At 52.7% G+C, this 23,556-nt stretch overlaps 2 protein-coding genes and 1 long non-coding RNA gene across 11 annotated transcripts; 2 read left to right on the plus strand and 1 right to left on the minus strand.

Moving 5' to 3' along the window:
- Positions 1-4,006, plus strand: CYREN (cell cycle regulator of NHEJ). 7 transcript variants are annotated; one of them, XM_086689510.1, is made up of 5 exons: positions 1-15; positions 897-970; positions 1,627-1,780; positions 2,035-2,110; positions 3,010-4,006. In XM_086689510.1, the coding sequence occupies exons 3-5, from the start codon at positions 1,641-1,643 to the stop codon at positions 3,265-3,267; spliced, it is 474 nt and encodes a 157-aa protein (XP_086545636.1). In that variant the 5' UTR covers positions 1-15; positions 897-970; positions 1,627-1,640; the 3' UTR covers positions 3,268-4,006. The 7 variants fall into 7 exon arrangements, with proteins under 7 accessions (XP_086545636.1, XP_086545669.1, XP_086545650.1 ...); XM_086689543.1 differs by lacking the exon at positions 1-15 and adding an exon at positions 74-279; XM_086689524.1 differs by lacking the exon at positions 1-15 and adding an exon at positions 76-279 and having other exon boundaries at positions 1,500-1,780.
- TMEM140 (transmembrane protein 140) lies at positions 3,890-18,161 on the minus strand. 3 transcript variants are annotated; one of them, XM_086689561.1, is made up of 2 exons: positions 17,878-18,161; positions 3,890-5,376 (listed from the first exon to the last, which is right to left on the minus strand). In XM_086689561.1, exon 2 carries the CDS (start codon positions 5,336-5,338, stop codon positions 4,784-4,786), a length of 555 nt encoding a protein of 184 aa, XP_086545687.1. In that variant the 5' UTR covers positions 5,339-5,376; positions 17,878-18,161; the 3' UTR covers positions 3,890-4,783. The 3 variants fall into 3 exon arrangements, with proteins under 3 accessions (XP_086545687.1, XP_086545681.1, XP_086545694.1); XM_086689555.1 differs by having other exon boundaries at positions 17,855-18,161; XM_086689568.1 differs by lacking the exon at positions 17,878-18,161 and adding an exon at positions 5,967-5,985.
- LOC147583040 (uncharacterized) lies at positions 16,928-20,261 on the plus strand. Its single transcript, XR_015244835.1, has 4 exons — positions 16,928-17,628; positions 18,150-18,241; positions 19,345-19,450; positions 20,197-20,261. It is a non-coding gene; the product is annotated as an uncharacterized LOC147583040 (long non-coding RNA).
- Positions 20,262-23,556: the final 3,295 nt, after the last annotated feature.

Genomic DNA, 23,556 nt, shown 5'->3' on the forward strand with positions numbered 1-23,556 from the left:
CCTCCGGCCTGCCAGGTGTGGGTGGGGTGTGGGTCCGCGCAGCCGCCCCGCGCCGCCTCTCGGGCCCGCCCCGGAAGCCGAGAGCAGCGCGCGGGCCCGGGAGGTTGGAGGGCCGGGCCGGAGGGGCGCGTGGTCCGGGACTCGGCTCCGCCCCGCCGTATCCGAGCGACGGGGCCAGCGAGCCTACGGGCCCGGAGGAGGCGGTCCCGGCCGTTCCCGCGGCCGGCGAGGCCTCACGTGGCTGTCCGCGTGCTTCCGCTCCGCCCTCGTCCCCCGCAGGTTGGCACGCGTCTCGCCGCGGCCCCGGTGGCGCAGGGTCTCCGAGAGCGGGGTGGGCCTTGCTTGGGGAGCGCCGGGCACGTCACGAGCCGGCGGGGCCGGGTTTCACCCAGGTAGCGCGGGCTCTGCCCGGCTTCGCGGGCTCCCCGCGCCCGGCCTCTGCGCTTCTCGGAGCCCCGGTAGCGCGGCGGCCCTTAGGCACAGGGTTCGGTCTGCAGCACCCGGCTGCGAGGACTGGCTGGCCGTTCCGTTTTTTTTTTTTTTTTTTTTTTGGAACCTTGGGCACATTGCTGTCAGTTCCTCGTTTGTAAAAATGGGCTTGATAATATCTGCCTGCGGGTGGAATAAATGTCGGTGTGCCTGACTGCGGGGCTGTGTCTGCGCCTGGCGGTTAGCAGGGCTCGGGTAGTTGTGGGAACAGTCGGCTATCATCACTGCCTGAATTTTGACAGCAACCAGGTACACTGGCCAAGCTCTGCCCTCTGGCCGGACAGGTTAGGATCACGTCATGCTGATTTTTTTTTTTTTTTCTTAAGTTGTAAACAGTCTTCTAAGATGAGCAATAAATGACTGTGATTCAGAGAGGGATCGCTTATTCATGGTTGACCCTTTTCTAGGCAAACCTCTGCTCCAGTAAGAGCCTCCCTAGGCGGAGCTGGACTGCTTTCAGAGTGGACTGCCAAGTGGAAGGGTGAGACTTGCACCCCGAGTCCCTGGGTGGGGACTGAGCTGTAGGGGGAGGGGCTGTGGCGGTGGTAAGTGGGGGTGGGGAGAAGAGAGACCAGGTTAGATGAGACAGGCTGTCAGGGCACCTTCTGGATTACCTCCTTCCTGGAGCAGGTCCGGTTGTGGTTCCTAATCCCTACTGCTGGCTAAAATGTGGCCACCCAGAAGTATTTTTGGATTAAGGGAGGGAGTGTTGGCCATTTAAACCTTGCGGGGACTCAAAATGGTCTTGGAGTTGTCTGTAACCACACTAAGGTAGAGGAAATGAGAAGTCTGGAGTTGGGGAGATGAGGGAGAGATCATGAGAGAGATTTTCAGGGTAGGCTAGGCACCCTGGGGACAGCGAGCATCTTGGATGGCAGGGAGAAGGGGAATGGGCCATCTTAGTCTCCTGGGGCCTGCTGTCCACCTCTGGCCTGTCCTGACCAGTAATTTCAGCTGGTGACTGGAAGTATCCCAGCTTATTAGAGCTCACTGGACTTTGTTCTTTGTAGGATTTCAAGCGTGACTCCCATGCAGGACAAACAGACCTAAAGTTCCCGGTCGGATGAGAGTGGGGTTCCCCGTCCTGAATTAGAAAAGCAAGTCATTAAGCCTGGGCCCTGACTCGTCTTCCTTCATGAGAGAAAAGAGAGATGGAAACCTTCAAATCTGGGGATAAAAAGAGGGTCCTTCCCACATGGATGACAGCCCAGGTGGCCGAGAAGAGAAAGGTGCCCGTGAAGACCCCGAAAGCGAGGACATCGGCAGCAATGCCAAGGGCTGCCGCCGCAAGGTGGGACAACTTCCGGTCGGGGTCCTGGGGAATGAGGAGGGAGGGAGGGTTTGGAGGCGTCACAGTTGCTGGCGCTGAGTCTTGCGGTGCGGGCAGAACGGTGAGGTGGGGGGTGGTTTCAGCCCCACAGAGGTGCGCGTGGCAAATCGGGAGGCCTGGGAATGGGACTCTTGCCCTCATTTTCTGCCCCCCTCGTGAGACCGGAGACCCGAGACCCATCTGTCCCCATCTGTAGCATCATGCCTTCCTTTCAGACTTCCTGCCACGAGGACTGTGTACTGCATGAGTGAGGCCGAAATGGTGGATGTCGCCCTGGGGATACTGATTGAGGTAAAGTCCACTGTGTCTCTTCTTACTCTCACGACCAGAAACCGGACCGGGCCCTTGGTTAATGGCAATAAAGGAGACGCCCTGCATTCTCAGTCGGCCTTGGGGAACCCTGTCATCATCCCCCTTCGTCCAGCTGTCCCTTGTCTAGCGCTTCTCGTGCTCCCCTTGGCCTCTCCCCATGTCCGGTGTCACTGAATGTTTGGGGCTGGACACCTGGGGACGGAGTGGTCGTGGGTGGGAGAGCAGCTCTCTCTGGGTGACTGTGTGTGGTATGTGGAGGGGACGGAAGTTTTTCACTGCTTACGTCCTCTGAAGGGTCTCAGGTGGGTGAGGTGACTTCTCAGCCGAATGCCACCCAAGTCTCCTGGCTTTTGAAGCGAATAGTAACTGCCACCTTAGTGTTGTGGAGTACTTTCTAGTTGACCAGGTGCTTTCCTAGGTTGTTGCCTCATTTAATCCTTGCAATAACCCGGTGATAGTGATTGCAGGTATTACTGTCCCCATTTTACAGATGAAGATATTAACACCCAGGGACTTTCCCATAGTTACACAGCCGATAAGTGACAGAACGTAGGCCCACACTCAAGTTTTGTACCCGTGGTCCTTCCGTTCTGTCACCCCCACCTTTCCAGATAGGCTTTTCCTATTTTTCTTTTCCACTCTGCCATTCCTCAGGCCCCTGCCCGCCTCTCTCCCAAGGGGGTCTTGACTTCTTCGGGAGCTGTGAGGGGTGGTCGGGGGAGGAGGGGGTGGAGAGGGGGAGGCTCTGATTTGGGGCGGTGCTCGAGCCGGTCACACGCTTCACAGTGGCTTCCGCATGTGTTCTGCATCGCCGGCGGTTATTTCATTCGGGAAATAGCACGATGTCTGTTTTGCCCCTCATTTCTCCTACCTGGCAGGCCCGGAAACAGGAACAGCCCTTGGAGCCACCGACTCCGGCTGGTGCTGATAAGCCGGAGCTGTCCCGGGCCCACTCCGCTTTGTCACCGTCACCGAGCTCTCCTGGGAGCAGAAGTGAGGACGAGGACAATGAGAAAGACGCCCTTCCTCCAGGCCACAGCCCTCAGGGGCCCGCGGGGTCTGACTCTGCCCGCAGCAGAAGCCCCGAGGAGGACGAGGACATGTTAAAATACGTCAGGGAAATATTTTTCAGCTGAACGGACAGGCTTCCCAGGACTTTCTACCCAGAGCGCTGGAGGAAGCCGGCCTCCCCTCCCGCCCGCGGCCTGCCAGCCGCTCCCGCTCCTCCCCTCGTCCGCTCCTCCCTGGCAGGCAGTCACCTCCTTGGGGAGCTGCCCTGTTGAGTGTGTGCGAGTGAGGAGTCCACATGCGCTTCCGTCAGAATTTCTCCCTGCGCTGTGCCTTCTCCACTCGGAGGCCGTGGTTTTATTGGCCTTCCAGGTCCGGGGAAGGTGGGGACATGGTGGCCAAACTTAGTGAACCGAAGAGCCAACTTAATAATTTTCAGCGAAAAAGAGGCATTGCTGCTAAGTGCACTGGAATCCCCACCGTCTGGTCCCCCTGATCTCTCCCTAAGGAGGACGGCTGTTCTGAACACAGTTCCCGTCACTCGCGCAGGCCCCCCCCCCCGCAGGTGCCCCGCCCACAGTGCTCTGCTCTGTGTGGGATCTTGAAACTCCATGTGCACATCGGAAGCCCCCCTCCCCCAGGCGGCCACCGTCCTGCCACTTGGCGGCTCAGCCTCAGTCCCTGGGCAGTTGTAAAGCGCCAGTGGGACGGGAGCCCTGCGAAGACCCTAAAGACAAGATCACACCGGAGTCCGTGTTTCTGACTCTATTCAGTGTGGTTTTTGACAGGCACAGAATAAGGCAGTCATTTGCTGTATAGGTTTTCCAATATATAGGTGCTGAAAAATACAAACAGTTCCCCAGTGTGTGAGCTATGTTTATGTCCTTTCCAATTCTGGGTGGAGAAGTGAAGTCCTCGACATCTGTATGGAACCCCTCAGTTCTTTTCACCTTCCTCCTGCCCAGGGATTCGGCGTTTTGTGTTCCCAACTCCCAGGTCACATGCTGGGAACGATTTACCAGCTGACGCCCCTGCTCTGTCTGGCTTCAGGTCTGGGAGACTTTTCGGGAGAACCTTCAAAGCCACCAAGGCTTGTCTTTGTGCCCACATGTTCTGTCTTTAGTGACTCCCTCAGGGATCACTCGTGGGCCTTTGGGAGACGGGCTCGTCACTTCACACCCACCGTGGGGAGGGGGAGCCTGCTAACCAGGGCCCCAGGGAGGCTGAGGTGCACTCTCTCATAACGTCCCCCCTTTGTTGCCATGAACCTTCACTCGGTTCCAGTGTGACATGTGGCTAATTATCCTAGAAATCAGGCCTCGTGATGGGAATCCTTATGTCAGTTAAAGGAGTTGTCGTGACAATGAGCTTTTTGTGGTGTGTCCTTGGGAACCTCGGAAGTCCCAAAGGATGGACAGCCCCATGCTAACAAGCCGCAGGTACCGCGGCTGCCACTGCTGCACCCTTGGCCTTCTCGGCACTGGGTACCCCCACCTCCTCTGTGGTGGGTCCCGTCTGCCAGAGCTTGAGGCCGGCATTTGCTATGAAACAGGCTGAGAAGACATGCCAGCCCATGAGTTTTCTGGCACCTTCTCTGAGCATAGTTCAAACTGAACTCTTGCCATCGTGAGCCTCTCGACGGAACTAGCAGCTGTCAAGCTTGACCTTGTCCTCTGCTCTCTGAGGGAACACACACGTGGCCATAAGCAAGAGGAGGAGTAAGGCCTGGGCAGTGCCCAGAGCCAGAAACCCAGGCTCCAGCAGGGAGAGCCGGATCCACTTCCACGTGTAGGTGAGGAAGAGGCCCAGGCCGCTGGCCAGCAGCGTGGAGGACGTCGCCAGGAAGCCCCCCGCCAGCCGCCACTCTGCCTCGTTACTGTTGCACCAGGCCAGGAAGAGGGGCAGGGGGACGAAGAGAGTGAAGACCAGGGCCCCGTACACACCGAGCCTGGCCAGGGCCAGGCCGACCCGCGGCACCCCCAGGGCCTCCAGCTCAGGGAACTGGCGGCACTGGAGGGAGCCGGTGCCCTCGTTCCACAGGCAGAAGTTGTAGAAGCCGATTCTGAGGTTGGGCGAGTCCACGAGGTTGCCGGCCTTCCAGAGGAGAGTGTAGAACAGCAGGAAGATGACCGCCACCGTGACTGTCATGATGCCCAGGAACAGCAGCTGCTTGCCCCGTCTTGGCCTTAGGACGGTCATCGTCTCCTGCCCTTTTGCAGGGCCGCCTTCCGGGGCACCTGAGGGAAGTCACACCCGTGAATGTCCGGCCTCCCTCCCGGTTTCCTCACAAGCTCGCCTTCTCCCTTCTGGAATCCCATAAACACCTGTGGCAGCCTTCCCTCCAACCCCAGCGGGAACAAGAAGTCAGAGGGAGCCTGCAGGCGGGATGCACTTGGTAAGTCACCGCGAGCCCCCTCTCCGGCCTTGTTCAGGAGGAGGGGCTCCCTGGGCCGCTGAGTGCCGGAAAGCGGTGACAATGATGGATGCCCTTTGAACAAAGGCTTTGCTGCCGTTTAAACACCACAAGCCCCTGGAAATGTTTGTGAGGGAGTTTCTCAGATCCTTTCGAGGGTGGGTTTGTCTGGGGTGAGGGAGGAGGCTTGCTGTCCCCGGGGGCCTGAAGGAGGAGGAAGGCGCTAGAGGCACAGGGCCCCCCCCCCCAGGGGGCGCTGTGGGAACTACTGTCAATGGGCCACAGACCCGGCACATCAGAACTTCCAGGTTGGGGTGGGGCACTGGTGTGTTCTAGAAGCCCTGTAGTCTGTTGTAACACAAGGTGGGGGGGGGGGGGGGGGACGAGGTCTGCTAGACTTCTCTGGGAGCTTACCTGCCCTGCTCTGGGAGTCATTACTTGGTGAAGGCAAGAGGCCACCTGCTCATGAAATCACACAGTGGCACTCGCTACCTTTTAAGTGTCTCTGATTTTTTTCCCGAGAACAGGAATCATAGAAATCTTGGAAAATAATACGTAACAGAAAAAAATACATAAAAAATAACCTCTTATCCCACCACGTACGTAGAACCACTGTTAATTTCTTACCAATATTTTTTTCCTATGCGCTGATGTGTTTTTAAATAGTCACACTGTTGACCACAATGATTTTCTCACTGAATATTATGCACATTTTTCAAAGCTGTTACATAGTCTGCAAAAACATGTTTAATGGCTGTGTGATAGTTCGTGTCGTAGATTTATCCGTCACTCCATTAGGCAGATTGTTTCCATTTTTACCATTATAAGTGACAGATAAGGAAGATGTTTGTATGATTCTTGGTTGGAATCTGATTTTTCCTTCAGCTAGATATCTAAAGTGGAGCCAAAGGTAGAAATACTTTTGAGTGATCTTACTGCATATTGCCAAATTGATCCGCAGAAAACTTACTTGTAGTCCCCATAAGATAGCGTACACCGTCCTCATCGTATTTGAACAGTCTTTTCACTATGATTTTAATCAGAAGGACTTCTCCAAATTGCTCTTCTACCACAGTAGTCTGCCTGCGATACCTTTGTATTTGTAAAGTTTCGACTACCGAACAAAATAGCCATTTGCGTGCCAAAGTGCCGCTAGCCTTCCAAGACACAAGGTGCTGGGGACAAAGGACGGAGGGCCATCCTGTCCCTGCACCCAGCCTGGGGCGCCAGGTGGTTTCCTGCAGCCAGCTAGCGGTGGCCCCGGGGAGAGGCTCAGGGGACGTGTCCAGCCCTGGGGGGCGGCTTCTGAAGGGAGCAGCCGCTCCCTCGTTCCCTCCGCTGGCTGGAAGGAAGGTGCGTCCCACCACATCCCATCTCTGTTCTGCTAGAACAGGAAGTGCCCCGAGGGAGAAAGAGAACAAGTGTGAGGGAAGAGGAGATGGGCCCCGCTGAGGGAGAGGGCGCTGCACCAACTACCACAGACTGGGCAGCTTATAAACCACAGACATTTATTTCCCCCAGCTCGGGGGGCGGGGGCTGAGAAGTCCAAGATCAAGGGACTGGCTGATTTGGTGTCTGGTGTGCCCCCTTCTTGGTTCGTCGAGGGACATCCTTCCCCAGTGTCCTCACATGGTGGAAGGGACAGGAAGCTGTCTGGGGCATCTTTATTTTTTTCTGGGACCTCTTTCACAAAGGCACTGATTTCATTCATGAGGGCTCTGCTCTCAACCTCATCACCTCCCAATGGCCTCACCTCCTACTGTCATCACCTTGGAGGGTTAGGTTTCAACGTACGAAATTTGAAGGGCACAGCGATTCACTCTATAGCAGGTGGCTCCCTTCAGAGGACCTGAGTCAGTGCAGACAATGAGAATAAAGATTTATCAGCAAGCGACTCCTTTGACCGAGAGCCGGGACAGCACCTTGGGGGGAGGCCGGTGCCCGTCAGAACAGAAACATACACCTGTGCCTGCAGTGAGGTTTTGAACTCCTGTCGCCACCGTCCACCAAGGGCCTCTGCCCCTGGCTTCTCCTTTAGGGGAGCTCGGCAGGGAAGCGCCGAGGTGGCAGAGAAGGGCCATCCCGCGGAGGCCCTGGGACCTCCCGCTACCCCCCTTGCAACAGCAAGGCTTAGCAGGTATGGAAAGGTGTCTTTGGTCCATGCGTTGTGAGAGTAGCATAGCCAAAGTTCTAGCTGGCCCAGCCCGCGGTGCGAGAACATCCCCAGCAGGTGTTCTGTACGGTTTTCGTATTTCACAAATACTTGTAAAAACCTGTATCCATGTTTTTAGTGGGTTTAGGTGTTTCAGGGTGCGGGATGGATTTCCAGGGCTGGAACCCCGATTTGTGCGCGTGTGCCGTAGCAGATGAGCTTTGACTTGCCTCCGTTGGTTGGGAGTGCGGGTGGCCTTACGTGGATGTTCCCTCTTCTTGCCCCTATTTCAGGCCTGTTACACTTGGGTTCAAAAAAATCGCTATTTTTAAGCATTTTTGACTTGAAGACGGAGCCAGGTTCAAAAGGCGTGGCGGCCTGAGGACATCGTATCAGCCAACTCTGGCTGTGGCTCCCAGGCGACCGGCCTTTGTTTTTGACTTCCTGCCTTTCTCTCAACTGCCCTTTGGGAGGGTTTCAGTAGAGAGTGAAACAAAATAAAACCGGACCTGGGAAGCCCAGGAGCGCAAATACGGGGAAGGTGGTCGCCCCCGGTTCCCCTTCTTCTCCCCGGTCTTTAGAGGCACAGAGTTCAGCTCCACCGCCTGGAGCTTGGGGCTCAGCGCCACTGGGCAACTTTGAACTTGTACTGGCAGTTAATTCTCTGTAGGGGGCGCCTGCTCCCGGTGCTCTCCACTCTGGCTGTGCTCAGGCGGCCCCCAACCCCATCTGCCCTCTCTCTCAGTCTCCCTGAAACTCCTGAGGTCTTGCCCTGCCCCCTGCCTCCAAATCCTACTGATCCCTGCCCCCTTTATCCACTTGGCCGTCCATCTTATCCCCTGAACGGTGCCTGACACACAGAAGGAACTTCTTGTTAAGAAAGACGACAGGAAGAGGGGGGAGAGAGAGAGAGAAAGAATGAAAGATCGAAGGAAGGAAAGAAAGAAAATTAAAGAAAAAGGAAAGCCAAGCCCTGTGGTACCCCTCAGTTATTGCGCGTGTACATCTTGTGTGCGTGTCCTGACAAGCCAGCGGTCTTCCTGAGGCGAGGGGCCGTGTTTCGTGTGTCAGACACACTCAGCACGGCGCTGGGCTGGCTGCTCCCCGTGTCCCCTCAGACATCCGGACAGACTTCAGGACCTCAGGGACCGAGAGGCTGGAGACTGGTCGCAGCTTCTTCGTCTAAACATTTCATAGAGGATGCCTCTGGACGTTCCGTTGGAAAACCCCATGGCGCTCTTCTCTGTTGTCCTAAGAGCCTACCCTGGCTTTCGTGGCTTTTGACAATCCGCATAATCTCGTTCTCGCCACCACGAGCTTTTGAATTCCCTTTCGTGACAAGCCTTGCCTCCTTCAGAGGGTGAACCAGCAGGCTGCTGCGTCACTGCTGCCATTTTTAGCTGAACTTTTTCCTGTTTATAAGACAGCCACACGTGATGATTGTAGAAAAGTGGAAAAGTATGTGAATGACCAAAACTCATCTGTGACTTTGGGTCGTAGAAACCACCACTCTCAATGCATTTCCTTCCGTCACGTTGTTTTACACGGTCAGGCTCATGCGAATATATATGTTTGCATCCCGCTTTGTCAACATCATTACGGCGTGAGCGTGTCCCTATGTCACGAGAAGTGTTTCCTGCACGATGTTTTTCGTGGCTGCCCGTACTTTAGGACATTACTCTGTAAGACTGGACACAATGCTGTGGCGATGTTTGTGAATCACCGTCCCTTACCGTTGGCACTTGCTTCTCAAGACGCCTCAAGTGCCATGGCTCTCCTGAGTCACAGACTCAAAAGGAACTTTACGAACTGTCCTAGTGCCTTCGTTTCCTTTCCCGGAGGCAGGTTTGTAGCTCTGGTCTCCATCTCCCGAGTATACTTGGCACCTGTCTGTGATCTGCGAGAATACCCGTCCACGTGATTGTGTGTATATATATATATATATATATTATACACACACACACACACTATATGTATATATTGTATATATTATATACATATATATTGTATATATATACACACAATATATGTGTGTATATATATACACACAATATGTGTGTGTGTGTGTGTGTGTGTGTATATATATATACAGCCCCCCTGCGACTGTCTCTCATGCCAGGCAACTGCTCACTCACCACCCGTGGAAATTCTACTTCGCTTATTAAGTGTTTGGTGAACTCTCAGAGTGAGCCCCGCGGAGGGGAACAGAGTACCCACGAAGAACGTCCCCTTCAGAGTCCCCCTCCAGGAGCGTGGGGACTAGACTGGAACTTCTGAGTTCTTCCACCGGGAATATATCATATGTTCTACCTGGAGGGGTGTATATGTTCCGGAATGTGCTACCAAGGATGACTTCTGCCCAGGGTGCCCTCTTTCCACGGCAACATCAACGACGACCTGGTATTCTTCCTGCTCCTTTAGGAACAGGACACCTCGATACTGTCCCCTCTTGGACCTCTCCTGTTATCCTTGCCCCTCACTCCCTCCCTCAGCTTCGGTTACAGTGGCTTCTTCCTTATTTTCCAAGAACTTAAGGCAAGTCAGGACTTCCATGCTTGCCATTTTCTCTGCCTGGAATGCTCTTCTGTTATTACACGCCTCCCTTGGGCCTCTCTGCTCAACTGTCCCTTTCTTACGGAGGCCACCCCTGGTTAGCATCTCCACCTGTGACAACCCCTCCACCGGCCCCACAGCTCACACTGCCTGTGCCCCTTTCCTGCTCTCTCCCCATTGCTCTGGTGCCATCTAACATTCTCAACATTTCTTGTCCCCCCCGACCCCGGTCCCCAGTAGACTGTAACCTCCATGAGGGCAAGGACTTGTATCTGCTGCTCATTTTTATGTGTCTGTGGTTAGCTGGTCTGTTTATCTGTCAAAGACCTATCTTTCACTGTTCCGTCCCCCACACCCGGGACTACGGGCCACACGGGAGGCACTCAGTAAAAGTCTGGTAAAGGACACGCGAGTGACTGAATGAACGTCAGCAACGGCACATAGAGTTGCTCAGACCCCTCCCTGTGTCGATTTTTTCCATCTGCTTCCCTGTCCTGGTCCTCCTCCTTCTGGCCCCTCCCTCTTCTTCCCGGTTTCTAAATGTGAGCTCTCTACAGGATTCTCCTGTCTCTCAGATACGTCACGTGGGCCTACAGCTGTGAGAGCCGCACACCGAGAGCCCCGATGACGGACATGAGATGTGGGGACAGCGGAGGTCAAGGGCACACCCACGAGCGGTCCCTACCGGGGCCCCCAGGACCGCCTGGTAGAAACTGATGGTATCATTTTGTTGTCAGAACAGAACAGAAGCTTGAAAGAAAAAACAGCGAGCTGATGGGGTTGTTACTAGTTGTAAATTCATCTCCCTGGCCTTCCTTTTCACTCGTGATTTCAGAGAGCTCTAGGGAACAACAGAGGGAAGAACTTGCTTTGAGAATTCTCTTTGACCAGTGAAGGCGTCCAGGGAGAAATTGAGTTTGACTGAGAGTTTATTAATAGTTAAAAACAGATTTCAGAAGCTCTTTGGGCATTTACTCTGTGCCAGGCCCTGTGCCGAGCACTTAGTAGGTACCATTTTATTAAGTTCTTACGACAACCCTGTGGGAGCAGGTTTACGATTGCCATCCCCATTTTCCAGAGGAGTAAAACCGAGGCTCGGTGAAGGTCAGGAGCTTCCCCAAGGTCCCCCGGCCAGCGGACAGTGACAGTCCATCAGGCGGGTGGGTCGTAATCATCTAGAATCTGCCTCCACTGAATTGTGCGCGTGCCCGCTGAGGCCTGGCGGACGCTGTTGTCGTTATTGGCTCTTCGTGCGGTGGAGACCATGTGGAATGAGCGTTCTGGGCATACACTCTGCAGCTGTGTGTCCCGGGTTCCAATCCCAGTTCTACCATCGACTTAACAGCCCAGCGCCTAACATGCCCATCTGTAAAATGGCTACAATGGAATTTATCTTGTAGCTTATGTACAGCACGTGGAACGTGACCTAGTAAGTCCTGTGTCAGTCATTATTGTCATGGAGAAGAAACTGGAACTCGGGGAAGGGAGCCCGGCCGCGGTGCGGCCCTAGAGGAGGCAGACGGTGCCTGTGTCTACCTGCCGAGCTCCGCTGGGGGACCTGCGCCCCAGGGAGCTGTCTTCTGTGCCCTTGGACGCTGATGCGGCCGCCACAGGTGGTGGGGAAGGGCGTGGACCCGGGGGCCGAGTGCCCGGGCTCAGGGCCCATGAGCTCGAGCAGAACCCGGCTCGGCCTTCGGCACCTGCTCCCCGTCCGGACCCTGTCGCTGGCCTGTCCCCGGGGGCTGTGGCGAGACTGAGGTGTGGCAACTGTCTCCACGCCCGCCCTGTAGGCCGGGTGCGCTGGGCCGGGCCGCTCTGCCAACTGGAGCCCTGACTGTGGAGAAAAGGGAGGTGAGGGAAGAGCGAGGGGAGGGGGGCTGGGGGTGCGGCACCAAGGGGGAGAGAGCAGCAAAGCGGGGGGAAGAAAGCGTCCGGATAAAGCCAGAACAGGGTCTGAGCGGAGCAGCCAGCGGCCCTGCCGAAAACCTCCCCATCGAACACACGCAGGACAGGGTGGCTGGCGGTGTGGGTGCGGCTCTGACAGAAATAAAAAGGGAAGAAGAAAGGGAAATGTGTCATGTTTCCTTTGGCAGAAGCATGAGCCCAGGTTCTTATTTTTCACAACCGGCCTGGGGTGGTGCGTCCCAAAGGTGCGGAGGCAGCCCCCGGGGGTCGCCCGCGCTCTGAGGACAGCCAGGCCGGAGGGCAGCTTTGTAGGCAGCGCGTGACATTTGGGTTTGCTCGCCTGTGGCAGGGAAACGAAAAGCAGCTTCACCAGCAGAAGCACAACCACGCCACGAGACCGCCACGCAGGGTCAAAACCGTCCGTCTCCAGACCTCCACGAACACCGAGCCACGGACGTGGGCCGTTTCAGCGGTTCCGTGAATGTCAACTAGCTCTTTGTTCGTTTGTTTTGTTGCTTGTTAGCCTCGGCAGGCAGATGATGCAGCTGGGAACGAGGGTCAAAACATAAAAAATCTAGAGGGAGAAAAATCCTTCACCACAAGAACACGCCTGCATCTTGGACCCGTCCTTACTTGGTGTTTTTGTTTGTTTAATGTTTAAACATTTTTTTTAATGTTTATTTTATTCATTTCTGAGACAGAGACAGAGCGTGAGCGGGGGAGGGGCAGAGAGAGAGGGAGACATAGAAGCAGGCTCCAGGCTCTGAGCCGTCAGCACAGAGCCCAATGCGGGGCTCGAGCTTACAAACTGTGAAATCATGACCTGAGCCAAAGTCAGATGCCCAACTGACTGAGCCACCCAGGCGCCCCTCCTCACTTGGTTTTTAGTGGCGGGACTCCACAGCTAGCTTATGGGAAGCTAAGGACCCAGAGCAGAGTTTGAGGATAAGTAGTACCAGAAGGCAGGACAGCCTTTGGCTGTCACTCTTGGTTCTCCTGCCCAGCCCTCTCCTGCAATCCCGATAGACATTCACAGCCCCCCTTCTACTGAGGAGGCCAGGGTTTCATCCTGTGACTCCACGAAGGGCACATTTTGGAGAGTTCCCTGAGCCGTAGGCCCTGTGGAGTCAGTAGCTCTCAGGGCAAACCAGGAACCTGGCCTCATGGGCTTGCCTTCCGGTTGAGGACACAAACACCAGTGGTGTACTTTTAAAAAGACCGTTCCAAGTTTTGAAAAGATTTGGGAAGGAAACCAACAGGATGAAACAAAGGAGAGAAGGTGGTGGAAGCCGTGAGTCTAGATTAGTGGGTCAGGGAAGGCCTGTGTGCAGAGGAGACATTTGTTTGAGGCCCGAGGGATGTGACAGAGCCATCCCGAGTTGGGCCTGGGCAAGAGCCCTCCAGGGAGACAGTGTGTCTGTTATAAACACCGGCCTGGGAGAGGATCAGATTTCCAGGGCCGGGGTGGCTGCAGCCCCGTGACTGAGGGGAGGGGACCCAGGTCCCTGGAGGCCTTGTAGGCCAGGGTGAGAGGTGTGGATTTCATCGCTCGACCTGAGTGTTCTATTAACTCCTGTCCCTCTTCCCTCAGACACGAGGCTCTAGGCGCCCAGACAGATCTGTGAGCCGGGACAGACGCGCGGAGGCCAGGGGTCACCTCACACCCGTCCTGCCGGCTGGGCCCTCGGCAAGCACCGAGGCCTACTTGGACGTGGCTGGTACGCAACCATTGGAAGAAGGGGAGGGAAAGAATAATAGACCCAAAGACTCGGACCTTCAGTTTTGCAAGAGGTCTTTCGAGAGAGGCTTCTTCCCTAGCAAGCTTGTAATACATCAGAAAGGGCTTCAAAACACATGCAGATTAACTCAAAGAAAGCAGATCACAGCTAAGTTGAGTAGCAGACGCTAGGGGCCCTCCCCCTCTACCCTTCAAGGCCAGTTTCGGGAACCTCAGAAAGCCGGTCTTCGGTCACTCTGACGAGTCTTTGCCTCATCACCCTGCTGGCGTCAGCTGTGGCCTCTGCCTCCCGGTTGTCCGGCTGCCTGAGGAGGGGGCCGAGGCTGCGGTTCCTGCCGCTCTCTGCTCTGCCCGGGGACTTGGCCATCGGTACCCCCACCGCCCCACTGCTGCTCAGCGGACAGAGGGTACCTCTCCACAAAAGCGCGGGGGACCCAGGGCTCACCTCCCAAAGTCTGTTGAAGTCCAGGTTTGGGCTGACAAAGTGAATTCCTGTACTGGGACCACAAAATGGAGGCAGCCCTGGTGGCCCAGCCCGTGTCACAGTTCTAAGCCTAAGTCATGTGAAACACCTGTCAGGGAACCCCCCCTCCCCCCCCCAGCACAACCTTACCCTAGAAAACAGGACCTGCCCACCTTCTAAGGAAACCCCGACGTCCCGGCCAATCGTGCCCATTCTTTCCCATGTTGCTGCTTCTCTACACAACTGGCTCTTGCCCCAAATCCTGCCAGACTGCTCCATGCTTGGGAGGCGCTGTACTCCCCCAATCCACGGCTTGTCTTCCCTCAGATAAAGGAAGGGTAAGCTCATCACTCAATTGTTTCCGTTTTGTCCTTTGACAGGGCTGAGAACGCTGAGGTGGCGTGACGCAGGGGCACCGAGTACAGCTCTGAAGATCTCAGTTGCTAATGAGAACATACGGCCCACGTGCCGGAAGATGACATTTGCAGACGCTTGTTAATGCTTGCGAAGTCACTTTCGGGCGTACCATTTTGAGGCCCGTGGCAGGCTAGAGTCACTGAAGTAGTTGCGGTACCCAGCTCCCGGGTAGATTCCTAGAGATGACGGGGGCGAGATTGGGCCCCAGCCCCCAGAACGGTACCCCCCCCCCCCCAGGGCTACCGGGATGGACAGCTCAAGAGTGGAGTGTCTCAGAAAAGCCACACATGCGGGGTTAATACGTGACCAAAGTATTAGAGTTCGCTGGAAGGTTTTTCACGAACGGGTGCGGAAGCCGTCGATTAGCTTCCTGGAAGCAAAACTAGTTTAAGTCCTCATGTCCACCCCACACACCAAAGCGAACGTCACATGGATCCAAGAGTGAAATGCCATCAACAGAGGGGAAAAAAGATCTAAAAACAAGTCCAGATTCGATTACGAATGAGAAGGAACACTTTGAGCTTAAAAGCAAATTGACATCACACACACAAAGAAGTGCAGATTTAACTATTTAAAAGAAAGACACATTTCCGTACAACAAAAACAAACTAAAAAAAGTGAAAGCCAACGAGTGTGGAAAGCATCTGCAACAGATACGAAATGATTAATATTACCAATATATCACATATTCACACAAACGAGTAAGAAAAACATTAACCGTCCGTCAAAACGGACAAGGAACAAAGAGATTTCCGGAAAGGACTGCCAAGTCGGTAAGTGTGGCTGTCATACTTTCTACCAAATGTGTGGGCGTTTTCCTCCACCAAGCAGTTCTCCGTGACACCAGCGGGTGTCCTACTATTTAAGCCAATTCTGACATTATCTACAGGAAGAGAGTGTCAGATCCTGGGGCTAAGGGTTCAGTCCCCAAAGCCGTCTCCCCTTCCTCCTTCCCGGCTCCTGACCAAGGCTTAGGCACCCGGGCCCGACTGGCGCGAAATGAATCCCTGGGTGTTGGTGACTGAATCTCCAGCCAGTCTGCCTCCCTGGAGGTTGTGGGGGGTGGGGCTAAAAGTTCCGACCCTCTAATCACAAGACCCTCTAATCACAAGGCTCTTTCTCCCGCAAACAAACCCCGTCTATAGGGACTTTCCAAAAGTCAGCTCATTAGCGCAAACCCAGATGTGGCTGGACGGAGCTTGTTAATGAATAAAGAAGACACCTTTATCGCGATTCACACTTATTCCTAAGTGTTCCAAGGGTTTTAGGAGCTCTGTGCCAGCAAGGGCAACAAAGTCCAAATATATATTCTTATTATATAAATCACTATATCTCATTAACTAACATGAGAAAAAACGTCTATGCCTTTGTAGCACAAGCAAAGAAAAGCCAAGTCAAATATCCTGTGAGTTTCCGTATCAAAACTGCGGCTAAGAACTTTGGATGGCACCTAGCCCGTGGCAAGGCTAGCCTTGTCATACGGTGACGGTGACAGTGGCCCAAGTGACCCGTAAACATTTGCGCAAACTTTCCAGGAGGCGATTTGGCAATATGCATGGAAACCCTTAAAATTAAAAGATAGTCCTATCTTTTTGGCCTGGTAATTCCACTTAGGGGTTTACCCCAAGGCAGCAATCAGAAATGCAATCAATGGTTTATACACAGGAATGTTCATCACCGCATCTTGCAAAAAACGGGAAGCAGCTTGAATGCCCACCATTGGAATTAAACCATTGGAATTAAACCATTGGAATTAAACTGTGACACACCAAAGTGGTGAGACTGCAGACTTTAGAAAAGCCAGTCTAAAATCACACTAACAGAGTATGACTGCAGGAAGGAGACTAAGGGAACATTCTAAAATGTTAATGCATCTGTCTCTGGGTGGTGGCATTGTGAACAACTGTTCTCTTTTTGCATGAAAAACATTTCCAGAATTATGTGTTGCATTTATGTAAAAGTGAAATGCAGAAAACAAACACAAACGGACTTCATGATCAGCTAAGGTAAGGCAGGAGTCGGCTGACGAGAACCTGAGAAAGGGGATTACGTCCAGAATCGAAAGGGATGTCTTATGAACAGATTCTTAGGTCTGGGGCTTGGCGAGGGTTGGGGTGTAGGAAGAAGATACTGAGAAATGCACATTAGTTGTCAGGAGTCGAGAAGGAAAGAAGGAATCACATAATGTGTGTGTGTGTGTGTGTGTGTGTGTGTGTGTGTGTGTGTTCTTTCCCAAAGGAACCTTTGATTTTACAGGTGAAGAAGTATAACGGAAGTTATTAAGGAAACAGTCCGTATTTAAGAAAATATTTTAAGTCAGCACTGGCGGGCATGAGAAGCACTGTAGTCTAATGACATAGGCTCTGAATATGTTAGACCCTGTTCAATTCTGAGTCAAGAACACGGGTCTTTCTGACAATCTCAACTCGCGGTGTATGTTTTAAGCACTCAGGGTGTTTCTGTAACTCGGAATAGTAATAGTCGAGCCACTTCGAGTCAGTGACCTGCTTCTGTTTGGCTGCCCGTTTCTGATGAGCAACCCGCCCCGCGGGCCATAAACATCTATTTGCACAGACCTTGCAACACCCTGTCGCCAGGTTATCCCTGTGTGTTCCTTTTAATTATTTTTTTTAATGTTTATTTATTTTTGAGAGAGAGAGCAAGCAGGGGAGGGGCAGAGAGGGAAGGAGGCACAGAATCCGAAGCAGGCTCCAGGCTCCGAGCTGTCAGCACTGAGCCCGACCCGGGGCTGGAACCCACGAACTGTGAGATCATGACCTGAGCCGAAGTGGGACACTTAACCCACCGAGCCACCCAGGCGCCCCCATCGCCGTGTGTTTCTAACCGGGTGCGCTGGCAGTCCCCTCACCATCTTGGGGGCCGCAGCCCCCCAGGATGATGGTGGCGGGAGCCGAGGGAAGGAGGGCAGAGCGGCACCCGAGGTCACTGGGGGGGGGGGGGGGCGGGTGTGCGGACACGGCCCCGCGGCGTGGCCCCGCTAGGACGCGAAAGGCCGGAGCCCACGCTGAGCCCAGACGCAGGCCAGCTGCGCTCCACGCAGGGTGGGTACTTACGAACAAGAAGAGGCAGAACGCACAGGCGCTCGTAAAGAGGACGGGCAGGGAGTCAGGTTTGGCGGAGTCTCCTTTCTCGCTGGCTTCCTAACGCCAGGCTCCGGAGACGGAGCCGAGGCCGGTGGCGAGGGGAAGGGCGGCCGGAGGCCGGCCCGGGCTTCCCACCCGCTCGCGCTTGCAGTTGTGCCCAAGTAAACAGCTCGCTGAAGGTCAGGGCACTGATGCCGCCGACTGGTGTCACATCAGCTGATTTCACTTTCATTTCCTCACTTGCCGGTGGCTCGTGACTTTTCAGAAAAAGGGAACGTAAACAACGTTGTTGTTGTTCACCAGATCGCGTACTTTACCCACGCCCGAGCCGCCCGACCAGTTGACCCAAGGAGCCAGGTAAGGGTCCTGACGCTGTCACACGACAGCTCCGGAAAGGGAACTGCCCAGGACACTCTCAAAGCTCCCAGTGATTTAGACTCCGAGTAAACACGACCTCCAGTTTTACTCAGAAGGGGCCTTTAAGATCATCTGGTCTAAGATCCCGACCCGGGTCCCCCCCCACCCCCACCCCCCACTGGGAAGCACTCAGGCCCTCTGTCCCCTCCGTCCCCTCCTTTTCAGGAATCTGCGCTTCTCTGGCCACAAAACCTTGTGGGCTTAGCGTCCTCACCGGGGGGTGTTTGGGCCGGTGCTGGAGCAGCGGGAACATCTCTTCCTTCAGAATAAGAGCAGAACCAAGCTTTTATTTTGTAACCACAGGGGCTCCCGGCCAGAGTTTAAAAACTGCTTCCTTTGCCCACATGACCAGCTGGGAACTCCAATTTGGAGCCAGGCTTGGTTAAGTCAGTAGAAGCTGCCCTAGTAATACTGCAGAACGCCTGGCCTGGCGGGTTTCTTCGGGTTCCTCTTCCCTCCCGGTCCTTCCCCCCCCCTCCCCACCCCCCACCCTACTCCCCAGGAGTTCTTTGAACTGCCACATGTTTTCCCCTTTGGAGTTCCTTTAAACTCAAATCCTAGAAAGATGAGGTCTGACGAGGCTTTGGGGTCAGGGCTCCCAGCTACAGAGGAGCAAATTATTTAACCAAGCTGAGTGTGAGTTTCTCACCTGTGAAATGGAAGCGTGGCTGTTGTGGGAACCCAGAGAGAGTGTGGAAGTGCTGGGCAGGTCATGATGGCAGCTGTTACTAGGGGAGGGGCAGAGGGAAAATCCCACGCAGGCTGACAGCCCCACCTCGGGCTCAGTCTCGAAAAGTGTGCCTTGATGACCTGAGCTGAAGTCAGAGTCGGCCGCTGGACCAACCGCCCAGGCGCCCCCGCAGCTGTTACTATTTAAAAGCAGAATTTCTAAATACTGAGAGTAACCTTCTTGGTAATGCCTTCAAGGCAGAGACAAAAGGAACTTTTCGGTACGAATATAAAGTAGTTACTCTGAAAATTAAACACCGGTGAGTAAGGGGATGTAGTGGAAGAGGGAGAGAAACATATATTTATGCATTCAGTACAGGTTCCAATGCACATAGTTGTGAGAGAGCCAAACAGAGCTTCAAAGTGAAAAGCAGCGACCGCATTCTCCCTTCTTCTCCAGAGCCAAGCACTTTCACCTGGGTAAGCGGATTCTTCAGGTGTTTACCCCAATTCTCAAAATAACCTGCTTGTCTCCGTGCTCTCTGGTTTCTCAGTTTCACATCATCTACTGACTCTCAGCTTTCTTCTCCCTGATTCCCTGTCCACAAGCATGAGTCTTATCTTCCTCCTCCTTCCAAACTGGTTATATTAAGATTTTGCTTAAATCAATATCCAGCGTCTGCACTATTGTAACTATGTAAATACTACACACAGCAGTGGAGTCGTGTAGAAAATTGTGATTCCTCCCCCCCACCCTCCTTTCCCGGTCTGTTAGTCTTCTCTGGAGATAATTGTCTTAATTCTGTGTTTGCTTGGATTTCTATGTACTTAATACCGATGCAACCCTCAAAACTTAAATCTTTTTTCAAGAAATGTGTATGAGTGGTGCTTGACCTCTTCCTGACAAAAGCTCCCCCAGCGCCCTTGAACCCACTTCTGCTCCGGGCTGGGTCTTGACACCCGGCACCCAGCAGTCCTCCTGAAGGACCCTCCCCACCACCCCAGGGATTCCCTCTGCCCCTGTCCTGTGCTGGAGTTCTTATTGCGGGTATCAAAGGCTTTTATCCATTTAGTGTTTATCCTGCCCTTAAACTTGATCAATCAAAGGTCGATCGAGTACAGAATTTTAGGCGAAAATAATTTGCCTGTATAATTTTGAAAGCTTTATTCCATTCCATCTGGCCTTCCTGTTATTTCTGAGAGTTTAAAACTGGTCTATTTTACAGCTTCCCAGATCGTCTCCTTTCCTCTTCTCAGCCTTGCAGCTTTGTCTTCAGAAACAAAAGTGGTGGGGAAAAACAACAACAACAACAACAACAAACAAACCAGAAATGATTTTTGTGGGTTTTTGAGAAGGAACGAAATTAAATGTGCCCAGGGGCCCCTTGGTGGCTCCGTGGGTAAAGCGTCAACTTCAGCTCGGGTCATGATCTCACTTGGTGGGTTCGAGCCCACCTTGGGCTCTGCGCTTTCAATGCAAAGCTCGCCTGGGATCCTCTGTCTCCCCCTCTCTCTCTGCCCTTACCCCCCCCCCCCCCCGCTCATGGTCTCTCTCTCAAAAATAAACTTAAACAAATTAAACGTACCCAGTTTGCCATTCTTAACTGGAAACATAATTTTTTTTTACACCCTGGAGGCTCCTCCTAGCGGCCGTTTCGCGGGCTCCCCCTAGCGGCACAGCGCGTCTGGCCGAGCCTGTTGCTCCCGTCAAGCTCAGCCTCTTCTTCGCTTACCACCCCAACCTCCAGGCTGTGACTGCACCCTCGCCCGGGCGCGAACTTTCCCGCACTGCTCCCCACACACCAGCTGGCTTGGGGAGACCCTCAGAGCTCCCGGTTCTCAGGGCATGCCCCTCCTCCCGGGGCGAATTATCGGAGGCGGTGGCGGCTCCCTCTGGTGACCCCTCTGCTGGTGGGGCGATGCCCTGGGGCAGTCCCTCTGGTCTTTTCAGCTCGCTTCCCTCCCCGCCCCGTGAACACGCTCGGGCAAAGGTGACCAGGGCTCCGGCTTTCTTGGCCTGCTGGCTCTGGGGACGAGCCTGTGCCCTCTGGCTGGACGGAGGGAGGGAGGCCCTGACTTCTCGGCGGGGCCCGCCGGGAACCGAGTCCCTGCAGCACGGAGGGAGGGACGTGAGCAACGCCAGCAGCCTGCCCCTCCCGGGGAGACACCGCAGCCCTTGGCTGGGAGCTGGGGGCCGGAGGGTGACTCCCGTGTCCTTGGCCACCTGCTCTGGGAGGGGGGAGCTTCCCTCTTGCCGCACTGCTGGGAAGGGAGCAGTAGCTATGGCTCAAGTCAGATTTTAGTAACTTTTCTTGAGTGAATGTTTCTCCATCTGTTGTGTGTCCTCACGACGGTTTCTCGAGACTTTACAGGAGGGTTTTTGTTGTTGTTTTGAAGTTTTAGCAGTTATGGTATTCTCACGGGGCCGGGGGAGTAGATGGAGGGGCTTCTGGGGCTGATGTTCTAGAACTGGGTGTCTGCCCCTTGTTTTTTAAAGGGGAAAGTTTTGACTGAATAAAATCTAAGGACATTTAAGTATTGAAGAATACATGAACAAATCTGAAATGGCAACATTTCAGAAAATTACAAAGTAAGAAACAAATGGTTGTAACTCACAAGTCCCTTCGTCTGTGAATTTAGAACTTTAACTGGTAAAAATACTGATAGGTTTAACTGTGATGCCTGTTGTTTGGGTTTTTCAATTTGTTAAAACTGATAATACCAATAAAAGTTTATTGAGGTAACTATTAAGAAGCTACTTTTACAGATTTCTAATAGTATATCGAAATAGTCTTTTCTTTTTTACCAAATATCCTGCCTGGTTTTGTTAAAATGTCAGTGATGGTTTAAGTAATAGTAAAAAATGCAGTATTTATATCCTTTCATTGTAGGGGACACAATGAAATGGAACTAATGTATCATAATGAAGTTAAACCCATCTATATTAATTCTGTTTAAAGATTATTTATTCATTTTGAGAGAGAGAGAGAGACTGCGAGCAGGGGAGGGGCAGAGAAAGAGGGAGAATCTGAAGCAGGCTCCACTCTGTCAGCACAGAGCCCATGCGGGGCTCGAACTCATGAATCTGCGAGATCATGACCTGAGCTGAAATCAAGAATTGGATGCTTAACCACCTGAGCCATGTAGGTGCCCCAAAACCCATCTATATTTAAAAATGCTTTGAGGAGTTATAATTCTATCAAACATCAATAAGAACAAACAAAAATCAAATAGCAACAGTGAAAGTGTTCAACAGAGGTAAATCTAAATTGCTTTTTTAATGTTTTTTCCCCAGTTTTACTACGATTGACAAATAAAAATTGCACATATTTAAAGTGTACAACATGATAATTTAGTATACATACACACTGTACAATGATTACCACAATCAGGTTAATTAAGATTTCCATCACTTCACTTATTTTTTTGTGGCGATAACACTTGAGATCTATTCTCTTAAGCAAATGGACAGATGAATGAAGAAAACATGATTATATGTATATATATGTGTATGTATATATATATACACACACACGTGATTATATGTGTATATATATAAATCACATTTGTATATATATATATATATATACAAACGTGATTATATGTGTATATATATATGTGTATGTATATATATACACACACACACACAGGGATCTCCCTTCCCTGTAGGCTTGCTTGAGCCTGTGTTTGGTCAGTGCAGACAATATATATTATATACCCTTATATATATATTGGGATATCACACAGCCATGAGAAAGAAATCCTGCTATTTGCAACAATGTGGATGAAACTGGAGAACATTATACTAAGTGAAATAAACCAGACACAGACAAGTACCGCATGATGTCACTCACATATGGACTCTAAAAAAAATCATACAGGGGCGCCTGGGTGGCGCAGTCGGTTAAGCGTCCGACTTCAGCCAGGTCACGATCTCGCGGTCCGTGAGTTCGAGCCCCGCGTCAGGCTCTGGGCTGATGGCTCGGAGCCTGGAGCCTGTTTCCGATTCTGTGTCTCCCTCTCTCTCTGCCCCTCCCCCGTTCATGCTCTGTCTCTGTCTGTCCCATAAATAAAAAAAAAAAAAAAAAAAAAAAAAAATCATACAATAATGTAGAATATAGTTGAGTTTATCAGAGGCTGGTTGAGGGGAAAAGGGGAGATATTTGATCAAAAGATACAGTCTTTTAATTTAGAAGATGAATCTGGAGACCTACTGTACAGCCTGATTAGAGTTAATAACTATGTATTGTGTACTTGAAATCTAAATTACTTTTGAGGAGACAAAAAACCCCAATGTCTTGCAGTGGGTGTGGCTGTTCAGGGGCAGCTGCATTGACCTCTGAATTACACCTGCATGTGAGTCTGGGTCCCTATGGAGTAACTGTCCTCTTTTCCTTGAAAGGGGAACTGTTATCATCTGGGTGATTATCTCTAAAGAGAGCAGGTAAACCTCACTCTCAGCACAGTTTCAGTGAGAGAGTTTATGGGCTCCTTTCTCATTTACAGCCTGTGTCGTTCATGGGTAATACTTTCAAGGTTTTTGTTTTTGTTTGTTTGTTTTGCCTTTGAGTCCCCACACTTTTCGT

This window comes from Puma concolor, chromosome A2, assembly GCF_028749965.1.
Source record: "Puma concolor isolate L17-30 chromosome A2, mPumCon1.1.hap2, whole genome shotgun sequence".
In the NCBI taxonomy this organism is placed as follows: Eukaryota; Metazoa; Chordata; class Mammalia; order Carnivora; family Felidae; genus Puma; species Puma concolor.